At 45.8% G+C, this 25,470-nt stretch overlaps 1 protein-coding gene across 4 annotated transcripts in view; it reads right to left on the minus strand.

Annotated features, from left to right (window-relative positions):
• The window catches only part of FNDC3B (fibronectin type III domain containing 3B), a 269,308-nt gene that overhangs the window by 45,296 nt on the left and 198,542 nt on the right, over positions 1–25,470 (minus strand). For all 4 annotated transcript variants that reach the window (XM_064164835.1, XM_064164834.1, XM_064164833.1 and 1 more), the window contains exons 15-22: positions 24,184–24,322; positions 23,608–23,679; positions 22,961–23,079; positions 20,705–20,810; positions 19,531–19,703; positions 16,274–16,387; positions 12,002–12,151; positions 6,191–6,471 (exon numbers count right to left, since the gene is read on the minus strand). In XM_064164835.1, the coding sequence (XP_064020905.1) occupies positions 6,191–6,471; positions 12,002–12,151; positions 16,274–16,387; positions 19,531–19,703; positions 20,705–20,810; positions 22,961–23,079; positions 23,608–23,679; positions 24,184–24,322 (1,154 nt within the window). The remainder of the gene's footprint in view (positions 1–6,190; positions 6,472–12,001; positions 12,152–16,273; positions 16,388–19,530; positions 19,704–20,704; positions 20,811–22,960; positions 23,080–23,607; positions 23,680–24,183; positions 24,323–25,470) is intronic.

The raw sequence follows: 25,470 nt of genomic DNA on the forward strand, positions 1-25,470 counted from the left end.
AATAAACCAGATTGAAAGAGACCTCCAACATCATCCAGTCCAACCTAGCACCCAGCCCTGTCCAGTCAACCAGACCACGGCACTAAGTGCCTCATCCAGACTTTGCTTGAACACCTCCAGGGAGGGATAATCCACCACCTCCCTGGGCAGCCCATTCCAATGCCAATCACTCTCTCTGGGAAGAACTTCCTAACAGCATCCAGCCTAGACCTCCCCAGGCACAACTTGAGACTGTGTCCCCTTCTTCTGTTGCTGGTTGCCTGGCAGAAGAGACCAACTCCACCTGGCTACAGCCTCCCTTCAGGTAGCTGCAGCCAGTAATGAGGTCTGCCCTGAACTTCCTCTGCTCCAGGCTGCACACCCCCAGCTCCCTCAGCCTCTCCTCAGAGCTATGCTCCAGGCCTCTCTCCAGTTTCCTCACCCTTCTCTGGACACTTTCCAGTGTCTAAACATCTCTCTTGAATTGAGGAGCCCAGAACTGGACACAGCACTCAAGGTGTGGCCTGACCAGTGCTTAGTACAGGGGCAGAACAACCTCTCTTGTCCTACTGGCCACACTGTCCCCAACGCAGGCCAGGATGCCAAGTTGTTCACTAATGGTTTGTAACTTGCAATGCCCCAATCACCTGGAAAGGTGATTTCACAATCTGACAACTCCAATTTGAATGTAAGCTTTTGGAAAATGTAGAGACTGTGTTTATGGACATCACCTAATTCTGCAGTCCCTGAAACCACAGTGCTTGAATTCCTTCTCACATTACCCCATGCATCTTTTAAACCAGGCAAATTTAGAAACCATTAAAAGATCTTTAACAGACATCTTACAGAATCTTGACCCAGGAAAATAAACACACACTAAAAGAGATACTATTTTGAGATTGGTCACAGAATGCTTTGTACAGTGTTCCAACAAACTGGAAAAAAATCACTTTTGAATTAATCTTAAAGAGTCTGACACGAGAAGAGTTTGATTCTCTGGTTCCCATCAGTGGAATGCCACCGGTTGCAATACAAGTGCCTGTGGAAACCTGGGGGAGTCAAAATGGCATGGACTTCAAAAGAGAGGAGGAGGAGAATGCTCCAGCACCATCACCTTCATCATAATGGACAACAATCACACACAGCCCCCAGGACAAGCCAGCCTCACAGATCTCCACTCTGACTGCACTCCTCTAGAGCTGGAACAAGGCTGAAGTATCAAGGCCAGGTTGGATGAGGCCTTGAGCAACCTCTTCTAGTGGGAGAGGTCCTTGTCTGTGGTGGGGGGTTGGAACTAGATGACCCTCGAGGTCCCTTCCAACTTAAACCATTCTGTGATTCTATGATCCATACATTTATAAGGCACTTAAGCACTACTGACTTGAACACCCACATGCATTCTTCTCTCTCCACCGTGGAAGATCTTCCCCTTAATCTAGTTCAAAGTTTAAGATATCTGGAATTTTTCTTCCTAAAGCAAGTCAAAACTGTCTCTATTAAGATGTGTAATGAGGCTAATATGTATTCCTGTCAACTCTGTAACTGCAGAAGGGAAACAGGCATTCTGGAAAATCAGGAGCTGTTTTGCAGTGAAGTATCTCAGCAGCACAGCATAATTAGCTACAGAAAGCGTGGAGCAGAGCTTGGGAACAGAGCGTAACAGAAAACTGGTAATGCTGTTACAGGTTGAATCCTCACTTCTTGTGCAATATTTATTAACTCACTTCTAGTCACACCAGTTCACAGAAAAGCAGTCCAAGTATCATTAGTGTATAATGGGAGCTTCCAGAGCTTCATGGATATGTCAATAAGCCAGAAAGACTGCAGAGCTCTCAGACATATTTCTGCTGTTGCTCACCTAACGATGGTTGCAGACTGCTTCTGCAAGGCACCTGCTTTATGGCACAGGAGTGGTCCTCCTCAAATCAACCCTACAATGGCCATCAGCTGCTCAACAGAGGTATGCCCCCATTCCTCCTGCCTTGAATGCATTTTATAATGCAGATCCTTCTTTGTGGCGTGCTGGCTGGATTTGCTATGGAGATCAGAATCTATCAAGCTCATCAGCTTCAAGTCCACCCCCTGAAAGAGCCCAGAGCTTGCTCAGTGTCTGCTTGAGTTGCTCACATGTGGCCATTTCCAGGCAGCAGAGCAAAAGCAGCAGAGCAATGTCAGACCTAAGCTAACAAGTCCAACAGGGTTGACACACATAGACAGTGCTGCTAGAATCACACTGCTATGTAAAGCAACATTCCTTTCCCATTTTGGACTTGGTGGATCCATAATAGCCTAGATTTGCTTTCAATTTCGGGTTCCCACAAACAAAAACATTGACAGTGAAATTCCAATGCAACAAAAACATCTAAGGCCTTTGCTGGTTTCCTTGAATATCTGCTGAAGCTTTGGCAAGAGAGTTTGGCATCTCAAACCCAGTAGCATTTGGCTTGTTTAGCCTAGGAAAAACAAGGCCTGGATGAAAACATATTCCCTGTTTTTAAACACAGCAGGGAATAAACACTTGAGAGAGAGGAGAGCTAGGTGAGTTAAAGCTGACATGAAAAGAAGAACCACTGGTGAACAAGTTCAGAGAACAACACCTGTGACGTTCTGAAATGGTCCTCTGATTAAAAGAGTGGGGGCAAAAATCTGCCACCTCTTAGTACACAGCTTGAGCTGGATACATTCATCAGAGCACAGACATTGCCTGAAGAAAGACAAGTTGTCAAGAGAGGCTTGAAGAAGAAATACCAAAGAAAGAGTTAAGAATGGGCAGCAAGAAGACTTTGACATGTCTTTCTGTCAGCAGAAAACTACTTTAAAGCATAGATGAGGTGCTTTTGCAGCTCAGCTGCTGTCACCTGTCTTCCCTGACAGGTGTCAGAGGCAAGATCTGGAAGTTTCTTTCTCTTGTTCTATTAAAGAGCTTTCACATATTATTACTTCTGGTTAGTTATCCACTGGTTTGTGCTCTTCACTATACCTTTTGGGTTTTTTTGGTAGGAACTTAATCTTACAAGAATATTTAGAGCACTTGAAGTTAATGCTTGTGCTTTAGCCTTTTCAGTTTGGATCAGAGGCAAGCAGATTCCTTGACTAAAATATGTGATTTAGGATGGTGCTTTTTACAACATAACAAAGTGTGAACGCCAAAAATACCCTAAAAATTCAGTATGAGTTCACTGTAACTCCCTCTGCCATGAAAAAAAATTATAAGAGCTTTATGGACAGGGATGCAGCATGACTGTGATAGAATCACAGAACTTTAGAGGCTGGAAGAGACCTCCAGAGATCATCGAGTCCAACCTCCCTGCCCAGGCAGGATCACCTAGCGCAGTTTGCTCAGGAACACATCCAGGTGGGTTTTGAAAGTCTCCAGAGAACTATGATGAAGACTAATGGCCTGCTCATCCCTTCATTCCACATCACCATTTCCAGGCTTTGGAGACAAGATATTTCCTTGAAGGAAGATGCAGACAACCAAAAATCAGCTAGGGAAAGAGAGAGGGCAAAGAAGAGAGGGCAAAGAAGAGAGGGCAAAGAAGAGAGGGCAAAGAAGAGAGGGCAAAGAAGAGAGGGCAAAGAAGAGAGGGCAAAGAAGAGAGGGCAAAGAAGAGAGGGCAAAGAAGAGAGACTTCAGTGGAGAATTTAGATGGTCCAGTCTGGCTGTCTTGACTCTACTGCTAAAAGCTCTCACTTGAGGTGTTTTGACTCCTGACTGGAGAAGAGAGGTGAAAGCAGGGAGTATGAGACTGCCCGAAGATGCAGCAGTTCCACAGCTGGGTACCCAGTCAATGGACACTCTTCAATTGCTTGCTGGTTTCATTAGGTTTGGGATTAAACTTGAGTCAGATGGGTTCCCTGATCTGGCTTAGAGCAAGACCACAGAAGCAGCAGTGCCGCTGCAAAGCAGAGAGCGAGAAAAGCGGGACAACATGGAGATGGAAGGAGATCATGACAACAGCAACCCAAATTGGCTAAAAGCTTTGTGCAGCTTGTTCACATGCAGCATTTTCACAAACACCTTGAACTACCTTTCTCTCTACTCAGTTACAAGGTAAAAAGTACTGTCAAGTTTCCTGGTGTGAAATGGTGTGGTAGCACTTTGCTGCCACAAAGGAGGGGACAATACAAGGAGGGGAGAGGAGGCTTCCTTTGACAGCAGCACTAGCTTAAATTGACCACAAAACCAGAATCTTACATGAACACAGCAGAATTCATTGCTGCCTTTGCCAAAAAGGATGACAGCATTACAAGCCATTGAACAACTGGAGACAGCAACCACGTAGTCATATTTCCTGGACTGACAGAAGTGACATGGAATAGAAGGGTTCTGAATCACCAAATTCCTATTTCATCTTCTTTTTTCAGATTGCCAGAGAGGGATATCCATATCTACATCTATGTATCTATATCTACATCATCCATATCTATATCCATATACTCTATAGCTGTAATAGCTCTGTCATAGATTCATAGAATCAATCAGGTTGGAAGAGAGCTCCAAGATCATCCAGTCCAACCTAGCACCCAGCCCTATCCATCAACTAGACCACGGCACTAAGTGCCTCATCCAGGCTTTGCTTGAACACCTTCAGGCACAGCAACTCCACCACCTTCCTGGGCAGCCCATTCCAATGCCAATCACTCTTTCTGTCAAGAACTTCCTCCTAACTTCCAGCCTAGACCTCCCCTGGCACAACTTGAGACTGTGTCCCCTTTGTTCTGTTAGCTTTCTGTTGCTGATGTCTGGCAGTGGAACCCAATCCCAGCTGGCTACAGCCTCCCTTCAGGTGGTCATGGAGAGCAGTGAGGTCTGCCCTAAGCCTCCTCTTCCTTCATGCTAAAACTGTGCCAGGGCAGGTTTAGGCTGGATGTTAGGAAGAATGTTGAGGCTCTATCCAGCCTGATCTAGGGTGGGGTGCCCCTGCCCATGGCAGGGGGGTTGGAACTAGATGATCCTTGTGGTCCCTTCCAACCCTGACTGATTCTATGACTCTAAGAAGTTCTTCACAGCAAGAGTGATTTGCATTGGAATGGGCTGCCTGGGGAGGTGCTGTCATGGTCCCCGGAGGTGTTTAAGAGGAGGCTGGATGGGACATTTGGTGCCATGGTTTAGTTAATTGGTGGGGTTGGGTGATAGGTTGGACTCAATGATCTCTAAGGTCTTTTCCAACCTGCTTAATTCTGTGATCTAATAAATCTACATCTTTATGGTTTTGAAACCAAGATATTCTAGGCAAAGATCTGGCACTACTGTATGAAGGCACTGCAAGCAATAGATGTTCCTTGCTTTAAGTAACTTCTACTATAGGTATTTGTACCCCTGCTACAAGAAGTTCTCTTCCTTGGGTAAATGATAAAACCTAAGAAATTAACTTTTCACTGAAACTCTGCAAGACCTGTTGGATTGTGACCTTGAACACAAAGAGAAACAGAAAAAAACATTAGAGAAGGTTCTGTGCTGTGTCTAATTTTACAATTGTGTGGTCAGGTTTCAGTTTTTATTAGAACAGTACTTAAAATAGAATTTCTTTTGTCACATCTTCTGCTGCACTGCTGTTCGTTGCCTGCATGCAACCTTTTTCTCTTTTAATTAGCAATTAGGGGAAAAAAAAAACCCCACCAACATATAAGCCTGAACACTAAAATAACAACAAAATTGTGTCAGTGTCACTTAGAAATTGATACTGAAGCAATATAGGGGAACTTGCTTTAAATTCAGATTATCTTTTAATTCATCTCTGTAAGCCAGAAACAAAAACCAGCTGTAGCCATACAAGTGAAAATTCATTGTGTGCAAATTGCTATCCCCTCACAGGGATCAATGCAGTTAATAGCATCAACCCCTGCAACAGCACTGCTAAGCATCTGAAAAAACACAGTGCCATTTCTAATTTTGGCTATTTCACATTTTCACCATTTATTTACCTACTGTAACCTTACCTCAGCAGAGCAACTAAAAAAGGAGATAACACAAGGAGAGGAGAAAGAGGAAAGCAGTGGGAAGAGGAGAAAGCAGTATTTGAACGTGAGCTACCGTACCTCATTCCATAAAGGAATTACTGCAGGTTTTGCTCCTTAGGTTGGCTCTGTGAGTTGTTTGTGCTTTACTTTTACTCCCTCAATGTGCCATAAACATTCCCCAGGTAAAATCTAAGCTGTGTGACACGATCCTGAGTGCTCAGTACCACACCAAAGATGCTGTACTCACCGGTATGAGGTTTCTGGGAGCAAATCGTTGATGATGTAAGTTGTAACATTTCCTACTGGGATGCTGACCTCCCCCAGGTCGATGTTGTAGGAGGTGATCTCGGCGCCGTTATTGCATGGCTCTTCCCAGCTCAGCACAAGGCACACAGAGGGCGAGTGCTGACAGGCATCCACCTGCTCATCCTCCAGCACCGAGAGGGTGGAAACCGCGTCAGGCACAGCCGCGGGGATCCTGCAGGTCACCAGGTCACTGTAGGGTCCTGCTCCTGCCTGGTTAATTGCCTGGGGGGTGGAAAAAAATGCCTGTACAGGATGTTCTTTCCTATGCCTACTGAGTTCATAATAAGGAACTGTGCAGCCTGGAAGAGTTGCATGGATTCTTCAGAGGAGAGGCACCACTGGCTTATTCTCCAACGCATGACTCATACACTCCACCTATAACCTGAGCAATTCATATCTCCCTTTGTTACTCAGGAGTATCTCCCAGGTGAAGTGGAGAATATTTCTGTTTTCCCTAATAGCTATTCAATTAAACTTAACCTTTTCATCAGTAGCAAAGGAAGAAGTTCTTTACAGTGAGGGTGGTGAAACACTGGAACAGGTTGTTCAGGGCGGTCGTGGATCCTCCCTCCCCGGTGATGTTCAAGGCCAGGTTGGATGAGGCCTTGAGTGACTAGTGGGAAGTGTCCCTGCCTATGGCAGGGGGTTGGAACCAGATGATCTTTGAGGTCCCTTCTAACCTTAACCATCCTATGATTCTAAAGTGTCAGAGCCATGCTGCCAGTGGCAGGTCAGATCACGATGTCCAGCAGACTGGCTACCTGAAATTGCTGAAACTGCCTGTATAAACCCCCCAGTACATTGCCCATAGTACAATACCAGATGCTTTGTGCAAGCAGAGTATTCATGGATGTAAGGGACACTGGGCTTGCTGGGAACAACAGCTTCCTAACTCAGAGAACAGATAGTTGCTGTCACGTTAAAGAGTTGCTGCTATCAGTAGATAGTAACTCAGCACAGTGTTAAGGCCACAACTCAGATTTCCTGAGAAGTCATAAATCCCCAGCAAACCACCACACCAAAGCCCATAGCTCTGGATTTTCCACAAGAGAGGAGAGCAATCAGCTATCAAGCTTGACTCACAGATCCAGCATCCCCGTGGGAAACAAGTGTCAAAACCTGGCCCACTTCTGCTCACTAATTACAGAGGCTGCTGTCTTTGCAAGCTCAACACGGCAGAACTGCAGAGACCTGGTGTTTTGTCAGTTGATGCTCAGTCAGTAGCAAACACTGTTTATGTGGCACTGGAATGGCCCAGGAAATGATTGGCTTTACCTCCTCAGGATTGTTATAAGCTTCTGTACACAGAACCACAGCTCCATGCAGGCTGGAAGGGCCCTTAGGACACGTCTAGTCAAAGCTGCTGCTCTAAGTAGAGTCAAAGCTGAATACAGACCAGGTTGGTCAGGCTTTTGTTTAGTTAAGTACTGAAAAATCCCACAGATGGAGATTGCACAGCCCCTCTGCACCACTGTCACATTCCTTAATTGCTCACACAGTGCTAACTTTCCTTTACCTTCGGTCTGAACATCTGTTTCAAACTCTGCCTGGAGCAAAACTGGACACAGTATGCCAGGTTCTCATGAGTGGCCTGTAATGGGCAGTGCCACCTTCCCTTGATCTGCTGGCTGGGACCCTGAACACAGCTCAGCACCTTGCTCCTGCTAGCCCATGAAGTACATGGAAAGCTTATAATAGTGCTGAGCCAGTAGGACAACGACGTCAAGAAAAGGACCCGGCAAACAATTGCCTGATTTCCTCCCCGTGCTAGACCGCAGTGAGTAACTTCTTTCTGCTATGCATAATACAAACACAAAGCCACGTTTCTGTTTTGCCAGGAGGCATTTTGTTCAATTAAAGAAAGAGATAATAAAGTTAGATTTGTCAGCCTTTAAAAAGCCCTTCCAAACAAATCCTGCTCCAGGGACATCTTCTATTTAGTGAAGCGCTCCTAGAGCTGTTAAAAGTGAGCTTTGTTTCGTGGTCTGCCAACGACATTATTTGTGCTGCCTCTCTACCAGCGTTTGGCAATCTGTACCTTGCTCCAAGCAATTTATTTTCAGTGGTGCCTTTAACTGCTTTATTGGACAATCTCATCATTATAACTGATGGGAATTTCATTCTTTGCTTCCTAGATAATTCCCCCCACAAAGGACACAGTATTTCCTTTTGCAGAAGCCACAATTGTTTTCAGGAATACTCATTACAGGGGGAAGGGAAAAAAAGGTTGAGCAACAGTAAAGACAAATGATCTGCCCTGCAGTTACACATGCCTGACTCCACAGTTCTCTCTTTTTATTGAGTTACTGTGGACTGAGATAGCAATCTGTGTCTTTATTAGAAGGCAGTGTAAATGGAGTTTGGGGAACCTTTATTTTTAAGAAGCAAAAACAAACAACCCCCTCCCCCCAAAAAAGATGTTTCTGTTAAAGCTGCTAACTGATAAAACAGAATCACAGAATTCCTTAGACTGGTAAAGACCTTCAAGATCATTGACTCCAATCATTAGTTTCACACTGACAAGTCCTTGACTAAACCACAGCCCTCAGCACAACATCTAAGCACTGTGAATCGCTACAGTTGGAAAGGACCACCAGGATCATCCAGTCCAACCTTCATCCCAGCATCCTTCATCACTAGACCATAGCCTCAAGCACCACATCCACTCTCCTTTTAAACACCTCCAGGGATGGGGACTCCACCACCTCCCTGGACAGCCTGTTCCAGTGCCTGACCACCTGCTCAGTAAAGAACTTCCTCCAAACATCCAACCTAAACCTCCCTGATGCAACTTGAGGCCATTTCCTCTTGCCTGCCTCAGCAGAAGAGACCAGCTCCAACCTCACTACAACCTTTTAGGTAGTTGTAGAGGGCAAAAAGGTCCTTTCCCAAGCCTCCTCTTCTTCAGATTTAACAACCCCATCTCCCTCAGCAGCTCCTTCAGACCTCTCCCCAGCCTCGTTGCCCTTCTCCGCACTCAACTCCAGCACCTCAATGTCCCTCCTACACAGTGGTGACCAAAACTGGACACAGTACTCAAGGTGTGGTCTAACAAGTGCTGAGTACAGGGGCATGAGCACCTCCCTACTCCTGCTGGTAACACCATTGCTGATACAGGCCAGAATGCTGTTGGCCTTCTTGGCCACCTGGGCACACTGCTGGCTCATGTTCAGCAAGCTGTCCACCAACACACCCAGGTCCCTTTCTGCCAGGCATCTCTCCAGCCACTCCTCCCTCAGCCTGTAGGGTTGCAGGGGGTTCTTGTGGCCAAAGTGCATGACCCAGCACTTGGCCTTGTGAAATCTCATGCAATTGGCCTCAGCTCACTGCTCCAGTCTGTCCAAATCCCTTTGCAGGAACCTCCTACCCTCCAGCAGATTGACAATTCTGCTTAATTTGGAGTCCTCTGCAAACTTGCTGAGGATGCATTTGATCTCCTCATCCAGGTCATTGATTAATTGATTAAACCCCAGAATAATAATTCTCCTTTATTTAGTGGGGACAAAAAAAGAACATATCTGAAGCTACTTAACTTCCCCTCTTTGTCTGCTATGCATACTTTTTTTTTCTCTCCCCTTGTGGGGTTTGGGGTTCATTTTTTATTTGTTTGGGGTTTTTTTTTGCTTGTTTGGTAGATTTTTGGTCTTTTCATTCTTTTGCTAATTGTTTAAATGTTCCAGTGTATCCTATATAAAATATTCTTCTCCATGTTAATACACAGAACAAGCCCAGAGGATTAAGCCCTCTAGAAAGTAAAGCATGGATCAGTGATGCACTTCAGTAAAATGCCTTAGCCCTGCTGTGTGTTTCACTTAGCTTCTGTGCCTATGGATTACATCATGATGTCTGTGTTGAAAACTGACTGGATTTGTGGAACATTTTTGTGGCAGGCAATTTAAAATGAACACCCACTCAAAATCAAAGATGCTGTGCAGCTGGCTGTCTCCATTTTTGACACGAAAATCTGTTTGAGCTCCCCACAGGAGTGGTCTCAAGGTCTCCTCCCTGCCCAGCAGATGCCGAATGCTTTCCCTCTTGCACGTACAAGAGGCACTTTCTGGCTCACATTTCCAAACCACTCGCTCATGCTCTTTCAAGTTGAGGCTCTCCAACAGTGCTCGTGCAAGACACATGGCCAACTATGTCCAAGTCAGAAAATACAGTGGAGTGTGCTTGGAGAGGGAGCCACTTGCTCCTGGCTGCTAGGCAGCTACTCAAAAGCTACTTCATATCAAAATAAAACAGAAATTTAAACGTTCAGTCTCCTGTTGGAAAAAAAACCAACACATAAGAAGGGAATACTCAACAGAAGCATGTTGCCCTTGATCAAAGAAACAACCCTGGGTGGTCCACACACTGCCAGCTGGGTGGGTATGTGAATTTTTGCTGGTATTCCATCTTCAGACAGAAATAAATCCTGTGGAAGGGTATCTTGGACAAAAATATTTGTACTTCACTCCCACTTATTCAACTTTCCCTCCAATTTTCAGTAGGCATCAAGGAGAAATAAATGCTGCCATTTTATTTTCATATCTGCATGAAATACATTTTAACTGTCTTTTTTAGTGAAAATGACACAAAAAGGAGAAGATGAAAGAAAAGGAATTCACACAGAGACTCTACAGGAGATCCAGTCTTAAAAAGCTTGGAGACTAAACAGTCAAGATGAGGACTCACTTTCTGGCAGCTACCATCTCTTATATACATAAGAATCCACTCAGCTGGTTTGCTTTATTTGATAAATGGAACAGATGTTGGAGTTTATTATTTAAGCTAGGAGAACCTTCAACATCTAGTTGGGAGGTAGATGATATTTAAATATGTCATTAGCAAGAAAAAAAAAACCAACAATCTTTTTTCTTATTTTTAAATTGTCTGAATCATTATTGGTTTGTTTTAATATCAGGGGCAAGGTGGCTGTTAAAAGTGAATCATTATTGGTTTGCTTTCATATCAGGGGCAAGGTGGCTGTTAAAAGTGAATCATTATTGGTTTGCTTTCATATCAGGGGCAAGGTGGCTGTTAAAAGTGGATCATTATTGGTTTGCTTTCATATCAGGGGCAAGGTGGCTGTTAAAAGCATTATTCACTGAAAATAGACCACATGATACAAGACAGCAGTTTTTGAGAGCAAGAAAGTTATACCAGCTCCTTTGTTTATCACTTTGAACCGTGCAGAACCTAAGCTGCTCAGTTAGACAGCAACAGTCTGCATTGTTTAAAACAAAAGGACATTCCTTCTAACATAGCACATAACTTAGAGTCATAGAATGGTTTAGGTTGGAAGGGACCTCAAAGCTCAGCCAGTTCCAACCCCCTGCCTTAGACAGGGACACCTCTCACTAGAACAGGTCACTCAAGGCCTCATCTAACCTGGCCCTGAACACCTCCAGGGAGGGAGTGTCCACAACCTCCCTGGGCAACCTGTGCCAGTGTCTCACCACCTTCACTGTAAAGAACTTCTTTCTAACATCTAGTTTAAATCTCCCCTCTGCCAGTTTAAACCCACTACCCCTCATCCTGTCATTACAGGACCTTTGAAATAGTCCCTTCCCAGCTCTCCTGTAGGCCCCTTTAGATAATGGAAGGCCACTACAAGGTGTCATTGAAGCCTTCTCTTCTCCAGGCTGAAGAGCCTTAACTGTCATAGCCTCTCCTCATCAACTTCATAGCTCCTGACAATAAAAATAAGGACACAGTGGAAGGAAACTGTTTACATGTTCAGATGACAAAGCATACAAAAGCTCCATACCTGTAGCCTACAGCAGTAATGTGCTGCTGCTGCTAAGTCACTGATTTCATAGCGAGTATCCGTGCCGCTGTACACAAGCTGCAGAGATTCCTCATCTTCTCCCCACTCTAATCTGTACTCTGAGATGTCAGCACCAGAACATTCAGGACTCTGCAACACAAATATTTACGTGGTTCAGTTCAGAAATGAGCACTTAACATCTCTGTGTTTCACTGGGTAAGGAATAAAGTAGATGGGGAAAAAAAAAAACCCAGACCTTTATTTTTAAATGAATAGGCCATTACTGCTGCAAATGGAAACGCATCCAATCGCTGCTCCCTAATAGGTTACTGAAACAGGCCAATTCTGCACAAAAATTACCTGAGAGAAATTCAGAGAAATGAGAAAGTGTACACAGCTACTTTGCTTTTCATCAGGACACTCAGGAATAAATTATCTCTCCGCTGGCTTGGCATAAGCACAGCCACGGGGAGCACAAAAAAGCATCAATCTAGTGTAGCGTAGCTCAGGGATCAGCACAGCTGTGGCAGGGCTGGCCTTCAAGCCTCAAGGAGTTACTCATGGTACTGAGAAAAGAATAACCTCAACAATCAAGCTGCTGGAGTGGGTACAGAGGAGGCCATGAAGATGATCAGAGGACTGGAGAACGTCTCCTGTGGGGACAGGCTCAGAGAGCTGGGATTGTTCAGCTGTGACAAAAGAATGCTCTGAGGAGACCTTATAGCAGCTTTCCAGTACCTGAAGGGGGCACACAAGAAAGCTGGGAAAGAACTTTTTACAAGGGCTTGTAGTGACAGGATGAGAGTAAATGGATTGAAGCTTGAAGAGGTAAGTTTTAGACTGGATGTTAGGATGAAATGCTTTACAGTGTTGGTGGTGAGACACTGCAACAGGTTACACAGGGAGGTGTTGTGTTCAATGCAAGGTTGTATGAGCAATCTGGTGCAAAATGTCACTGCCCATGGCTGGTAGGTTGAAACTGGATGACCTTTAAGGTCTCTTCCACTCCAAACCATTCTATGAATCTATGAAAAAAGGGATGAACTCATGCGAGGTTTCCAGTGAACGCCAACCATCAGGATAACAGTTCCAGTCTAGAACATGGAAGTGTGGACCTGGGGATGTTAATGCCCACAGAAATATTCCTATGGGGGTTGTATGTGCTGAGCAATCCAGCTGTCATCCTGAACCCTAGGGGAATATGGACTAAGTCACTGAATTTATTGGAGATGAGCTATGGCAGGTGGAATGGCACGAATACTTCACCAGCGCTACCTAGAGCTGTACTGCGCAGACTGAAGTAGTACAGGAAGCCACTTTGTCAGCCCAGTCTGACAAAGCCTTGGTGAGTATGGCAGCAAAAGGATCCAGAGCATCTGCATGCCAAAATGACCACCCTACACATGGACTTCTCTAGCTCTGCCTCTGAGCTTTCAGAGAGGCACTCAGAACTGCTAAGGCAGCGTTTAAAAGCAGCATGAAAAGCGAAAGGCACAGTAGGCACCATGGTGAGCTCTCTAGCCAGACAAAAAACCCAACTCCTGTCCTCTACTGTTTTGCCTTCATATCAGCCCAAATCCCACGGACTTTTAAGTAAACATAACCACTGCAAACCACATTACTCCTCCCACAGCTTCATTTTTAGCTAGAACAAGCAAATATAGCCTGCATATAAATACAGGATCTAGCAGAAACATTGCTGCATTTGCTCATGGCTGGGCAGAGCGAAAAGCTGACAGGCACACACACGTTAAAAAAGTCACCACTGAAAAGTTTAGTGTGGTTTCTACTTCAGTGTCACAAAATGCAGCAAGAAGCATTAACAAACACCCCCAACCTGCACCAAGCACAGCTGTTTCATTATGAAGTGAACTTCAGACCACAGTTTTATACAGGAATGCTGGTAGCACAATCCATCTGTTTGGAGTATCTCGTGAACACTGACAGCTTATTTGCCAACAGGGACAGCCATTTGGGGGGGGGTCTCAACAGATGCATGGCTCAAACAGAACATAGGACATAGAATTGTTTCAGTAGGATGATCACAGTATCACAGTATCATCAAGGTTGGAAGAGGCCTCATAGATCATCAAGGACAACCCTTTACCACAGAGCTCAAGGCTAGACCATGGCACCAAGTGCCATGTCCAATCCTGCCTTGAACAGCTCCAGGGACGGCGACTCCACCACCTCCCCGGGCAGCCCATTCCAGTGTCCAATGACTCTCTCAGTGAAGAACTTTCTCCTCACCTCCAGCCTAAATCTCCCCTGGCGCAGCCTGAGGCTGTGTCCTCTCGTTCTGGTGCTGGCCACCTGAGAGAAGAGAGCAACCTCCTCCTGGCCACAACCACCCCTCAGGTAGTTGTAGACAGCAATAAGGTCTCCCCTGAGCCTCCTCTTCTCCAGGCTAACCAATCCCAGCTCCCTCAGCCTCTCCTCATAGGGCTGTGCTCAAGACCTCTCCCCAGCCTCGTTGCCCTTCTCTGGACACGCTCAAGCATCTCAGTGTCCCTCCTAAACTGGGGGGCCCAGAACTGAACACAGTACTCAAGGTGTGGTCTAACCAGTGCAGAGTACAGGAGCAGAATGACCTCCCTGCTCCTGCTGACCACACCATTCCTGATGCAGGCCAGGATGCCATTAGATCTCCTGGCACCTGGGCACCTGATGATCTCTGAGATCATCAAGTTTAACCATCAATCTAACATCACCATGGCCATTAAGCCATGTCCCAAAGTTCCAGGTCCAAAAGTTTCTTGAACACCTCCAGGGATGGTGACTCCACCACCTCCCTGGGCAGCCCATTCCAATCCCAGATCACTCGCAGCAAATAAATTTTCCTTGTATCCAACTTAAAACTCCTGAGCACAATTTCAGGCCTGATGCTGCATCCAGTTCTGGAGCCCCTATTACAAGAGGGGTATGGATGTGCTGAAAAGCATCCAGAGAAGGGCCACAAGGATAATCAGAGGGTTGGAGCATCTCTGCTATGTGGAGAGACTGAGGGAGTTGGGGCTCTTCAGCCTGGAGAGAAGGCGGCTCCAAGGTGACCTTATTGTGGCCTTTCAGCATCTTAAGGGGGCCTACAAGAAAGCTGGGGAAGGACCTTTTAGGCTGTCAGGTAGTGATAAGACTTGGAGGAATGGAACAAAGGTAGAAATGGGTGGATTCAGACTGAATGTTAGGAAGAAATTCTTCAGCACGAGTGTGGTGAGAGCCTGGAACAGGTTGCCCAGGGACGCAGTGGAAGCCTCATCCCTGGAGGTGTTTAAGGAGAGGCTGGATGAGGCTCTAGGCAGCCTGAGCTAGTGTGAGTGTCCCTGCCCATGGCAGGAGGGTTGGATCCTTGTGGTGCCTTCCAAACCTAACTGATTCTACGATTCTATGCAGGGTGAGGTTTTCAAAGTCAGCCCAAGGAAGAACTGCAGTCCCACTGCTCCACATCATGGTGTTATTTGTGGCTGAGAGTTAATGCAGCTCTCATGTATGTTTTATTTTCACTATTATCTCTCTATAGCTCCCTAAAAAGAGGTAGTAATGAGGTTAGTATTGGCCTCTTTCCCCAAGTAATTAACAACAGGACAAGAGGAAATGGAGGTGTTTAACAGGAGGCTGGATGAGGCACTTAGTGTCATGGGTTAGTTAATTAGAAGGGTTAGGTGATAGGTTGGACTCGATGATCTTAGAGGTCTTTTCCAACCTGGTTAATTCTGTGATTCTGTGATCCTTTCCTTCCTGCCTTAATTACAGAAATTGTTGGGTTTTTTTTAAATGACAATTCCTCAGCATTTCAGCCAGGACTTAAGAGTCCAGAGAAGTAATGTACACCAATTGCAATAGAAGTAAACATTTCAAACGAGGCAAAGAAAATGTTGAGGAAAAAAGCTACTCTGTAAGCATTTGTACAAAGTTAATTTCATTTGAGAGACTTCAGTGTTAGCCAAGATCAAATATTTGCCTTCCCAATTTCACCCCAGGACACTGACATGCTAAAAGCCTGCAGAGAGCACTTCTACCCAAGCAGTGCTCTATCATCTGATGCCAGTGTAGGAGGTCTTGTGTCTGAAATCCTGGTCTGAGTGACTCGTGATCAACTTTGTGCAATGCTTTCAAAGTAGAGAAAATTATTTTCTGTAACAAAAGAGTTTCTTCACATGGTTCTCTTGCACAAAAAATGCAGTTCCAAACCAGTGAACAGCTCTCAAGTTTTGTGGTGCCCATACTAGCTTGGATACGAGAGATGGAAACGAATCATCAGGGCACCTGACTTACCTCCCAGCTCACAAGTACGCATGTGTCGGACACAAAGGAGAGGGAAGGTGCTCTGCACTGGCCAGGTGGTCCTGCTGCTGTGGTGACTTCTGTAGCTTCTGAAAATGGCCCATACTAGAGGGGAACAAGTTGTCTGTACATTAATATCTAAGCACACATCCATCTCAGACCGCTCATTTCCAAGAACAGCATGCTAACTTTTTCAGTGCAATAAACTTGCTCAGAGATACCCCAGGCTCCCAACACTCAGCATCAAACACCAGAGCTCAGCAGGAGACCACCTAAAGTTAAAATGTGAGGTAAGCTCAGGTAGCAGCAGACAGCACTTACAGCCTCCTGTGCAGCAGTGAGTGCCTGTGGAAGCAGAACCCACCTTCAACTGACCCAAGAGTGAGAATGTGCACGCAGCAACAGAGTAACCAAGGAGGAGGCTGTATCCTTCTACCTTACCTCAAAGCAATGGTGCTCACATCCTATGCTGTAGCCTGGCACAACAGGGCTCTTGCAGATACAAAGAGAACAGCAGCAGCAAAGCCCATATTGGAATCCAAATCCACACTACACTTTAATTACAGAAGGACAGCAGGTGCTGGATGCCAGCCTGGGTCCAACGTGCAGGGGCACGCTGCCCGCACGCTGCATACGCCTTAGCTCTGTAGGCAGCTACGCCAACTGCTCAGACAACTTCTGAGCCTTTGGGAGGACAGTAATTTAAATGCATATTAGCAAAAGAAAAGGCAATTTTCAAGAGTCTGAAAAACTGGCTTCAGCCAGCAGAGCGAGGACAGAAGGGCTAACAGTGGAAACAGCCTTTCCGAGGGCTCAGCGTGGGATAATCAAGTTCACACTGTACATCCCCAAGCTAACTAGAAATTGTTCTCCAGAAGAAAGGAACTTTGCTGGAAGCAACTACAGGAAAAACATTGATATTTACTTATTTTGGAATGCAATACTAACAAGGATGGAAAAAAAAGTCACTACAAAAGCTGAACAACACTGAAATCATGAACTCCAGAGCTCCTAACTGACAGAGACCCCTGTGCTATAGAGAAAAGCCAATGCTGACCACTGTGCTTCAACGACAAAGAATGCACACTTCAAAAGAAAACAGTCTTACTCATTGACTTCTGCTCTTCTCTTCACCAAATGAGAGACATGAGGCTGTTTAGTCTGCAGAGAAGACTGAAAGGGGATCTAACAAATGTCTACAAGTACCTGAGGGCTAGAGGCCAGGAAAGAAGGGACAGGGACAGCTCACTTGCACCCTGTGACAGGATAGGGGACAATGGATGGAAACTACAGCACAGCGAACTCCACCTCAACATGAGGAGGAACTTCTTTACTGTAAGGGTCACAGAGCACTGCAACAGGCTTCCCAGAGAGGTTGGAGTCTCCTCTGGAGACTTTCAAGACCTGTATGGATGCATTCCTGTGTGACCTGCACTAGATTCTACAGTCCTGCTGTTGGACTTGAAAATCTCCAGAGGCCCTTTCCAAACCCTAACATCCTGTGATCTTGTGATTAATACCTTAAAAAAAACCCAAACCTTTAAGCTGTCATCAAGATTTCCTGGGAGCAAACACATGAACATGCATTTACTGCTGCTAGGAATGCTTATAGAAAAATCCCTGGGAAAGATGCTCTCTTAAAGGCAAGCAGAACCCATCCAAATCCCACTGAACCAATGACATCTTACAACAGATCTCTGTGGACATCAGATACAATTTCTGATGTATTTGGGAAGGCAAATCTTCTAAGAAGACCACAGGTTCACACAGGATGTTAGGGGTTGAAAGGCAACCAAAGAGATCATCAAGTCCAACCCCCCTGCCAGAGCAGGACCACCATCTAGCTCAGATCACAGAGGAATGAGTCCAGACAGGCCTTTGAAGCCTCCAGGAAGGAGATTCCACAACCTCTCTGGGCAGCCTGTTCCAGTGCTCTGTGACCCTTACAGTAAGGAAGTTGCCCCTTGTGTTGAGGTGGAACCTCCTGTGCTGCAGCTTACACTCACTGCTCCTTGTCCTATCCCAGGGAGCAAGTGAGCAGAGTCTGTCCCCCACTCCTGACCCCCAGCCCTCAGATGTTTATAAACATTTATTGGATCCCTTCTCAGTCTTCTCTTCTCCAGATTAAAAAAGCCCCAGGTCCCTCAGCCTCTCCTCATCAGGCAGTGCTCTAATCCCCTAATCATCCTTGTAGCCCTCCTTTGGACCCTCTCCAGCAGACTCCTGTCCCTTAAAGATCATGTAAGAAAACAAATAAAACCCCAAACCAAATGAAAAAAATCCTCAACTCTGTAAAGCATGTTCAAGCTAAAGCAACAAAAAAAATCAGCTTTCCTTCCAATGTGTCAACACTTGAGGCAAATCTCAGTAATCACTTTTACACAGTTAAGACTGAAGACATAAGAAATGCAGTGGAAGGAGAATAAATAAAATTCCACCTTCTGACTTTTAGCAGGGATTTTGCACATTTTGGTGCACCTGACTTTGGCCAATCTAATCACTAGAGTCTGAATTCTCCTGTGAAAACAGTACCAGATTCAAAACTGCAGCTCTTCCTCAGAAGCTCTATTCAGCATTTCCCATTTTATCTGTTTTTGCCCCTGTTATGGTTTAAGGCTTAGCTTAGTTTGTGTGTCTGAATGGAAACAAGGAATAGGAACTTCCCTGAGACACTGAACTTAAAAAAGGTCAAGAAGGCAAATAATTAGCTGTTGGATGCAAAAAGACCACCTCAGATAAATCTATATGATTCCATATGTTTGCTAATTGAGAGGAAAAGCCACTGCATAAACAATTCTTTCTGTCCTTGGCTTTGGGCTCCTTGCAACTTTTCTGCTTTGCACTGCCCTCCTCATCGTTGTCCTAAGCTTCTCGTAGGTACAGTCTGGGAGGTAACAGGATAGGTAGGAGGGAGTGGGGGTCTGGTTGCTGGGAGCCTTCCTGGGTTTCATCCTGGGGGGGTTGTTTGAGGAACAATTCAGGGGGATTCCTGTGAGGATCCTTTTGGTATTTCTAACTTGTAAATGATTGCAAATATATTTCTGTGCACATGCTTGTCAGTTCAGCTTGCTGTAAATGCATTGCTTGCTTCACTTCTAACCCAGCCAAGCTGGTCTGGTAAATTTAGTCAACCTACCACAGGCCACTTCCCCTTTCTGCTCACAGCACTAGCACAATCACTTTCCAAAATCACCCATCTCAGGCACAGTGAGTAAGAGCTGAAGCCTGCTCTGGCATGCCACACGTACCCCACCATCGTTCAGAGCTCTCACTCTGAACCCATAGGTTGCTCCGGGAAGCAGGTTGCTGACAGTGCACTCCAGATCAGGCCCATGATACACTTCAGAAACAACTTCTTCAGGTTCTGTCATTTCTACACTGTACTCTGAGACAGGACAGCCACTTTCTGATGGAGGAACATCTGCAAGGGAACCATATAACTCATTAGTAACATAAAGATAGAGGCCAGGAAGATGAATCCTTTTACTTTGCACACCATGAAAAAGCCACACCTGTGTGTATAGATGTATCATGTACACACACTACCAACAGCAGTCTGTCTCCTCCACAGATGCCTTACTTGCAATATCTCATCCATGTAGATGGCTGACATTTTTAAAGAAATGAAGTAAAATCACTCTTAGCCTTAAATGATCACCAGCTCACATCATCACAGGGAACATCTGTGTCTCCAAGGCAACAACCTGTCATCCTGGGAAGTTGTGTCTGACACCAGGAGGTGTCCAGCTACTTTTTCAGCAGAACACAGTGGCTACCATGCTCTACAGAGGATGAAGACAAGCTGCTCAGCTTCCTTCTCCCAGTATTAAAAGATGGGGTTGTGTGCAAAAAAAAGAGTTGGTCAGTGAGGCAGGAGAAAAGGTACAGAAAAGTGGACAAAGAATGGGACTCAGGACTGAATTCGTCCTCTCTGGGACTGCAGGAAATCAGGAGGCACATAGTGGCTGCTTGACTCAAACTTGGTTGCAGGCTATGGCTGGACACAGGCTGAGGTGCTTATAAATATCTGAGGGATGGGAGTCAGGAGTGGAGGGGACAGGCTCTGCTCACTTGCTCCCTGGGACAGGACAAGGAGCAATGTACAGAAACTGCATCACGGGAGGCTCCACTTCAACACAAGGGGAAACAACTTTACTGTAAGGGTCACAAAGCACTGGAACAGGCTCCCCAGACAGGCAGTGGAGTCTCCTTCTCTGGAGACTTTCAAGGCCTGTGTGGATGTGTTCCTGTGTGCCCTGAGCTAGGTTGTATGGTCCTGCTCTGGCAGAAGGGTTGGACTCGATGATCAACTTTGGGTCTCTTCCAACCCATGACACCCTGTGTGATCCTGTGAGGTGGGTGATGTTCACTTCATATCATCAAGACTAAAGCTACTCAGCAGTCAGATGCTCCCATGCTTACCCCATTGCAGCTGGACTTCTTTGTGCTTTGGCTTCCCCAAAACTCGTGGCGGCCGGCAGGGCCCCGGTGCAACACTTAGCGTACGGACAGGTAAACTCTCAGAACACTGGAAGAGAACAGGAGCTGGAGTTAGCTCTCCAGTATGATTAATGCCTACAAAGTGAGGCACGACCAGAGAGTGGCACAAGAGATTGTTTTCTACAACAACCACTTAAAAGAAATTCATACAAACAATAAAGGATGGGAGATGCTACTAAGAATGCTGTATACAAATGCAATTGGTAGAGTTCTTTTATTAGCATATCCAAAACTGTAGCACAGGAAACTCTGATGGCCAACCTTGGGGTAGACAGCTGACTGAACATGAGCCAGCAGTCTGCCCAGGTGGCCAAGAAGGCCAGTGGCATCCTGGCCTGTATCAGGAATAATGTGAATAGCAGACCCAGGGAAGTCCTTCTGCCCCTGTACTCAGCACTGGTCAGGCCAAACCTTGAGAGATGTGTCTGTTTCTGGGCCCCTCAATTTAAGGAAGACGTTGAGGTGCTTGAATGTGTTCAGAGAAAGGTACCGAGGCTGGTGAGGGGCTGGGGCACAGCCCTGTGAGGAGTGGCTGAGAGACCTGGGGGTGTGCAGCCTGGAAGAGGCTCAGGGCAGAGCTTACTACTGTCTACAACTACCTGAAGGGAGGTTGTAGCCAGGTGGGGTTGGTCTCTTCTCCCAGGCACCCAGTGACAGAAAAAGAGGACACAGCCTCAAGCTGCACCAGGGCAGGTTTATGCTGGATGTTAGGAGGAAGTTCTTCACAGGGGGAGTGATTGGCATTGGAATGGGCTGCCCAGGGAGGTGGTGGAGTCCCCATCCCTGGAGCTGTTTAAAAGGAGGCTGGATGAGGCACCTAGTGCCATGGTTTAGTTAATTAGAAAGTTCAGGAGATAGGTTGGACTTGATGACCCTAGAGGTCTTTTCCAACCTGGTTAATTTTGTGATTCTGTGGAGTTCTTTAATTTCATTTTTCTTGTTAGTAAAATAATATCAAGGCCTAAAGTACTGAATCAAAGGAAAAGCAGGAGAAATAAAAGTGTAGGTACTAAGTCAAAGAAGGGAGTGACAGGAATCAGTGGCTGAAAAATGGAAGCCAAACATTTCAAGAATTCATCTATATGAAAGGTAATTAATTGCTACAGTAAACTATCTCTAGTCTATCTGCAGTCTCCAGCACTGGTCAGGATAGGCTTTTATCCATGAGTGTCACCTCTCTCAAGGAGGTAGCTGGATGAGATAATCACAGTACTCTTTTCCAGTGTAAGTATAAGCACCAAAACCACTCAATTGGAGCCCCCACATTGGGTAGAATCATAGAACCAGTCAGGGTTGGAAGGGACCACAAGGAGCAGCCAGTTCCAATCCCCCTGCCATGGGCAGGGACACCCTACCCTAGAGTAGGCTGCACACAGCCTCAGCCAGCCTGGCCTTAAACATCTCCAGGCATGGGGCCTCAACCAGCTCCCTGGGCAACCCATGCCAGGCTCTCACCACTCTCATGCTGAACAACTTCTTCCTCACCTCCACTCTGAACCTCCCCACCTCCAGCTTTGCTCCATTCCCCCCAGTCCTGTCACTTCCTGAGAGCCTAAAAAGTCCCTCCCCAGCTTTTTTGTAGGCCCTCTTCAGATGCTGGAAGGCCACAATAAGGTCACCTTGAAGCCTCCTCTTCTTCAGGCTGAACAGCCCCAACTCTTTCAGTCTGTCCTCATAGCAGAGCTGCTGCAGCCCTCTGATCATCCTCGTGGCCCTTCTCTGGACACACTCCAGCATCTCCACATCCCTCTTGTAATGGGAGCTCCAGAACTGGATGCAGTACTCCAGGTGGGGTCTCAGCAGAGTGGAGTAGAGGGGGAGAATCACCTCCCTTGCCCTGCTGGCCACACTTCTCCTGATGCAGCCCAGGATCTGTTTGGCTTTCTGGGCTGCAAGTGCACACTGCTGGCTCATGTTGAGCTTCTTGTCCACCAGCACCCCCAAGTCCCTCTCCTCAGGGCTGCTCTCCAAGAGTCTTCTAAAATTCACAAGAGTCTTGTGAGGGCACTCACAAGAGTCTTCTAAAATTCAGCAACTTGCAACAGAAGACTAACTAAAATCATCACAGATGAGTGAGAGAAACACACCCTTGAAAAGCAGGAATCTTCCAGCAAAACTAGTAGAGGCATTTCTGAAAACCACAAACCTTGCAGTCCTTATGGCTCAACAAGACATTACCTGACTGTGTCCACCAGTGCTGATACAGCAAGCCCGGAGTCTATACAAAGTGCCTGGTTTCAAGTGAGTACAGGTATATTCTGTAGCTGATCCACTATATGCCACTTCCCACTGATTTGCTACAAAAAAACCAGATATATCCAAGTTTAGAGAGGTATAATGCAAGAAGTTTAACTGCTGCCTAAGAGGAAATGGAAGTCCTTAATGTGGTCTTCCACAAATTATGTATTGCAGGGAAGTCTTTAGTGTTAATATTGCCACCAATATTATTCCCACTTAAAGAAATATCTACACAGGTTAAAAAAAACCCAAAGAAGTGTATTTATTCTTACAAATTATTTCAAAATCTATTAGGACTAGTACATTAGACAGTAGATTCCATACTAAAACCTAAAATCTCACCAGTCTTAGGGAAAAACAGCATACTTTAGAAAGAAAAACAATCAAAAAACAAGACAAAAACTACACCAAATCCAAACCAAAGTCTCCCAAGAACTCTGCAAGTATGTAACTCAGTTTCAATCCTATCTGCAGCATTAATGATAACAGTAGCCCAAAGGGTCAGGATAACAATAGCCCAGAGGGTCAGCATTTCTTTGTAGTAGCCATAATGGACTGAAACAGGAGAAAATTTGTTCCAAGTTTACCTTCTGGACTTCCTTGAGAAATCTCTAACAGATACTTCAAGATTTCTGAGCCACCGTTATCCTGTGGTGGATCTGTGAGAAACAAGGCAAGCTGTCAGCAAATCAGGATTAGGAGTGCAATGTAACAAACAGATTACAGAACCCCCTCTGATTGTGTTCCTTCTCCTCCACAAACTCCCCCACACTCACTACACCAAGGCATTTGCAGTAGAAGTGGGCAGCAGATGTTAGTTTTCAGCATGAGTCACATTAAGGCTGCTACAAACAACATGTATGGAAAAAGTACTGAGAGAGATGCAGCATGGAGGCTTGCCCCATTAATAAGGGAAGCAAGTGGACTGATGCTACAAAGGGACATTAAATGGAAGGTGAAAAGCTTCAACACACACTTGAGTGCAAGTCAGTCAATAAAACAAGCAACATTTGAAAATATAGAGAACTTCTACACATCTTTTAAAATGCCCCAAAAATTAAGTTGTCAGCTATCCAAATGCATTCAACTTTGAACTGAGAAGCAGCATGGGAAAAAAAGGAACCCCCAGAAAATCTCCACTGTGACAGACTGGACTGGCTTACCCCACTTCACACTAAAGCCATGAGATGTTATTGGCCCCTTAATAACAGGTCTGGTCGGAGGTCCTGGCCTGTCTGGGCTCGTTGTGCAGACCAGCACTTCACTGGGAGAACTCTTTCCTTCCACGTTAGAAGCAAACAGCTGAAAGGAAACCACAACAAGTTTATTGTTGCTTACTGCCACTCACAGGTCTGCATGAGACTGCACAGACATCATTAAACTGCAGAATATGTCAGAACCCAACAAAGAGTGTGGGACTCTAAGAAGAGATACCAGATTGCCACATTGTTTCTTCGCTAACCACACTGATGTTCCTCTTCCCTTCAGTAGCAGCAGGTGATGACACGTGTAAGATAGGAGCACTGCTGGTTTTCCCTTTAAAACATGTCAGCTGGCAACTTGCAGTTATTTCACAGATCACAGAATGTCAGGGGCTGGAAGGGACCTCCAAAGCTCATCCAGTCCAACTCCCCTGCCAGAGCAGGATCACCTCAAGCAGATCACACTGGAAGGCATCCAGGCAGGTCCTGAGTATCTCCAGAGAGGGAGACTCCACAACCCCCTGGGCAGCCTGTTCCAGTGTTCTGTCACCCTCACAGGGAAAAAAATCCTCCTCACGTTTACAGGGAATTTCCTTCCTATGCCTCAACTTCCACCCATTGCCCCTTGTCCTGGCACTGGGCATCACCCAGCAGAGCCTGGCTCCATTCTCTGGGCACTCATCCTCTACATATTTGTACTCATTCATGAGGCCACCCTTTGGGCTCCTCCTCACCAAGCTGAACAGCCCCAGCTCCCTCAGCCTCCTCTTGTAAGGAAGACCTTCCACTCCATCATTTTTCTGGCTCTGTGATGGACCTTTCAAGAAGTTCCCTGAGGTCCTTCTTGAACTGAGTGGCTCAGAATTGGACACAATATTCCAAACACAGCCTCGTCAGGGCAGAGTGTCTATATCTACCTATCTATGCTTATAAAGGATGAAAACACTGACCATAACTGTGCTATTTTTTGTTTCAGAGATATTTTATACTGCTATTTAAAATACTGATCCAGAGTATCAGTAATCAGGCAATTAAAACCTTGAGTGGCATGACACACAAATGAGAATCATAGAACGGTTTAGACTGGAAGGGACCTCAAAGACCATCCAGTTCCAACTCCCCACCATAGGCAGGGACACCTCCTACTAGAACAGGTCGCTTAAGGCCTCAAGAAGCACAGAATCTACAGCCACCAAAACAAGCAGGATGCACACAAGGGAAACTTTCTCAGCCAAAGCCTTCACCTCC

This window comes from Pogoniulus pusillus, chromosome 26, assembly GCF_015220805.1.
Source record: "Pogoniulus pusillus isolate bPogPus1 chromosome 26, bPogPus1.pri, whole genome shotgun sequence".
Taxonomy (NCBI): Eukaryota; Metazoa; Chordata; class Aves; order Piciformes; family Lybiidae; genus Pogoniulus; species Pogoniulus pusillus.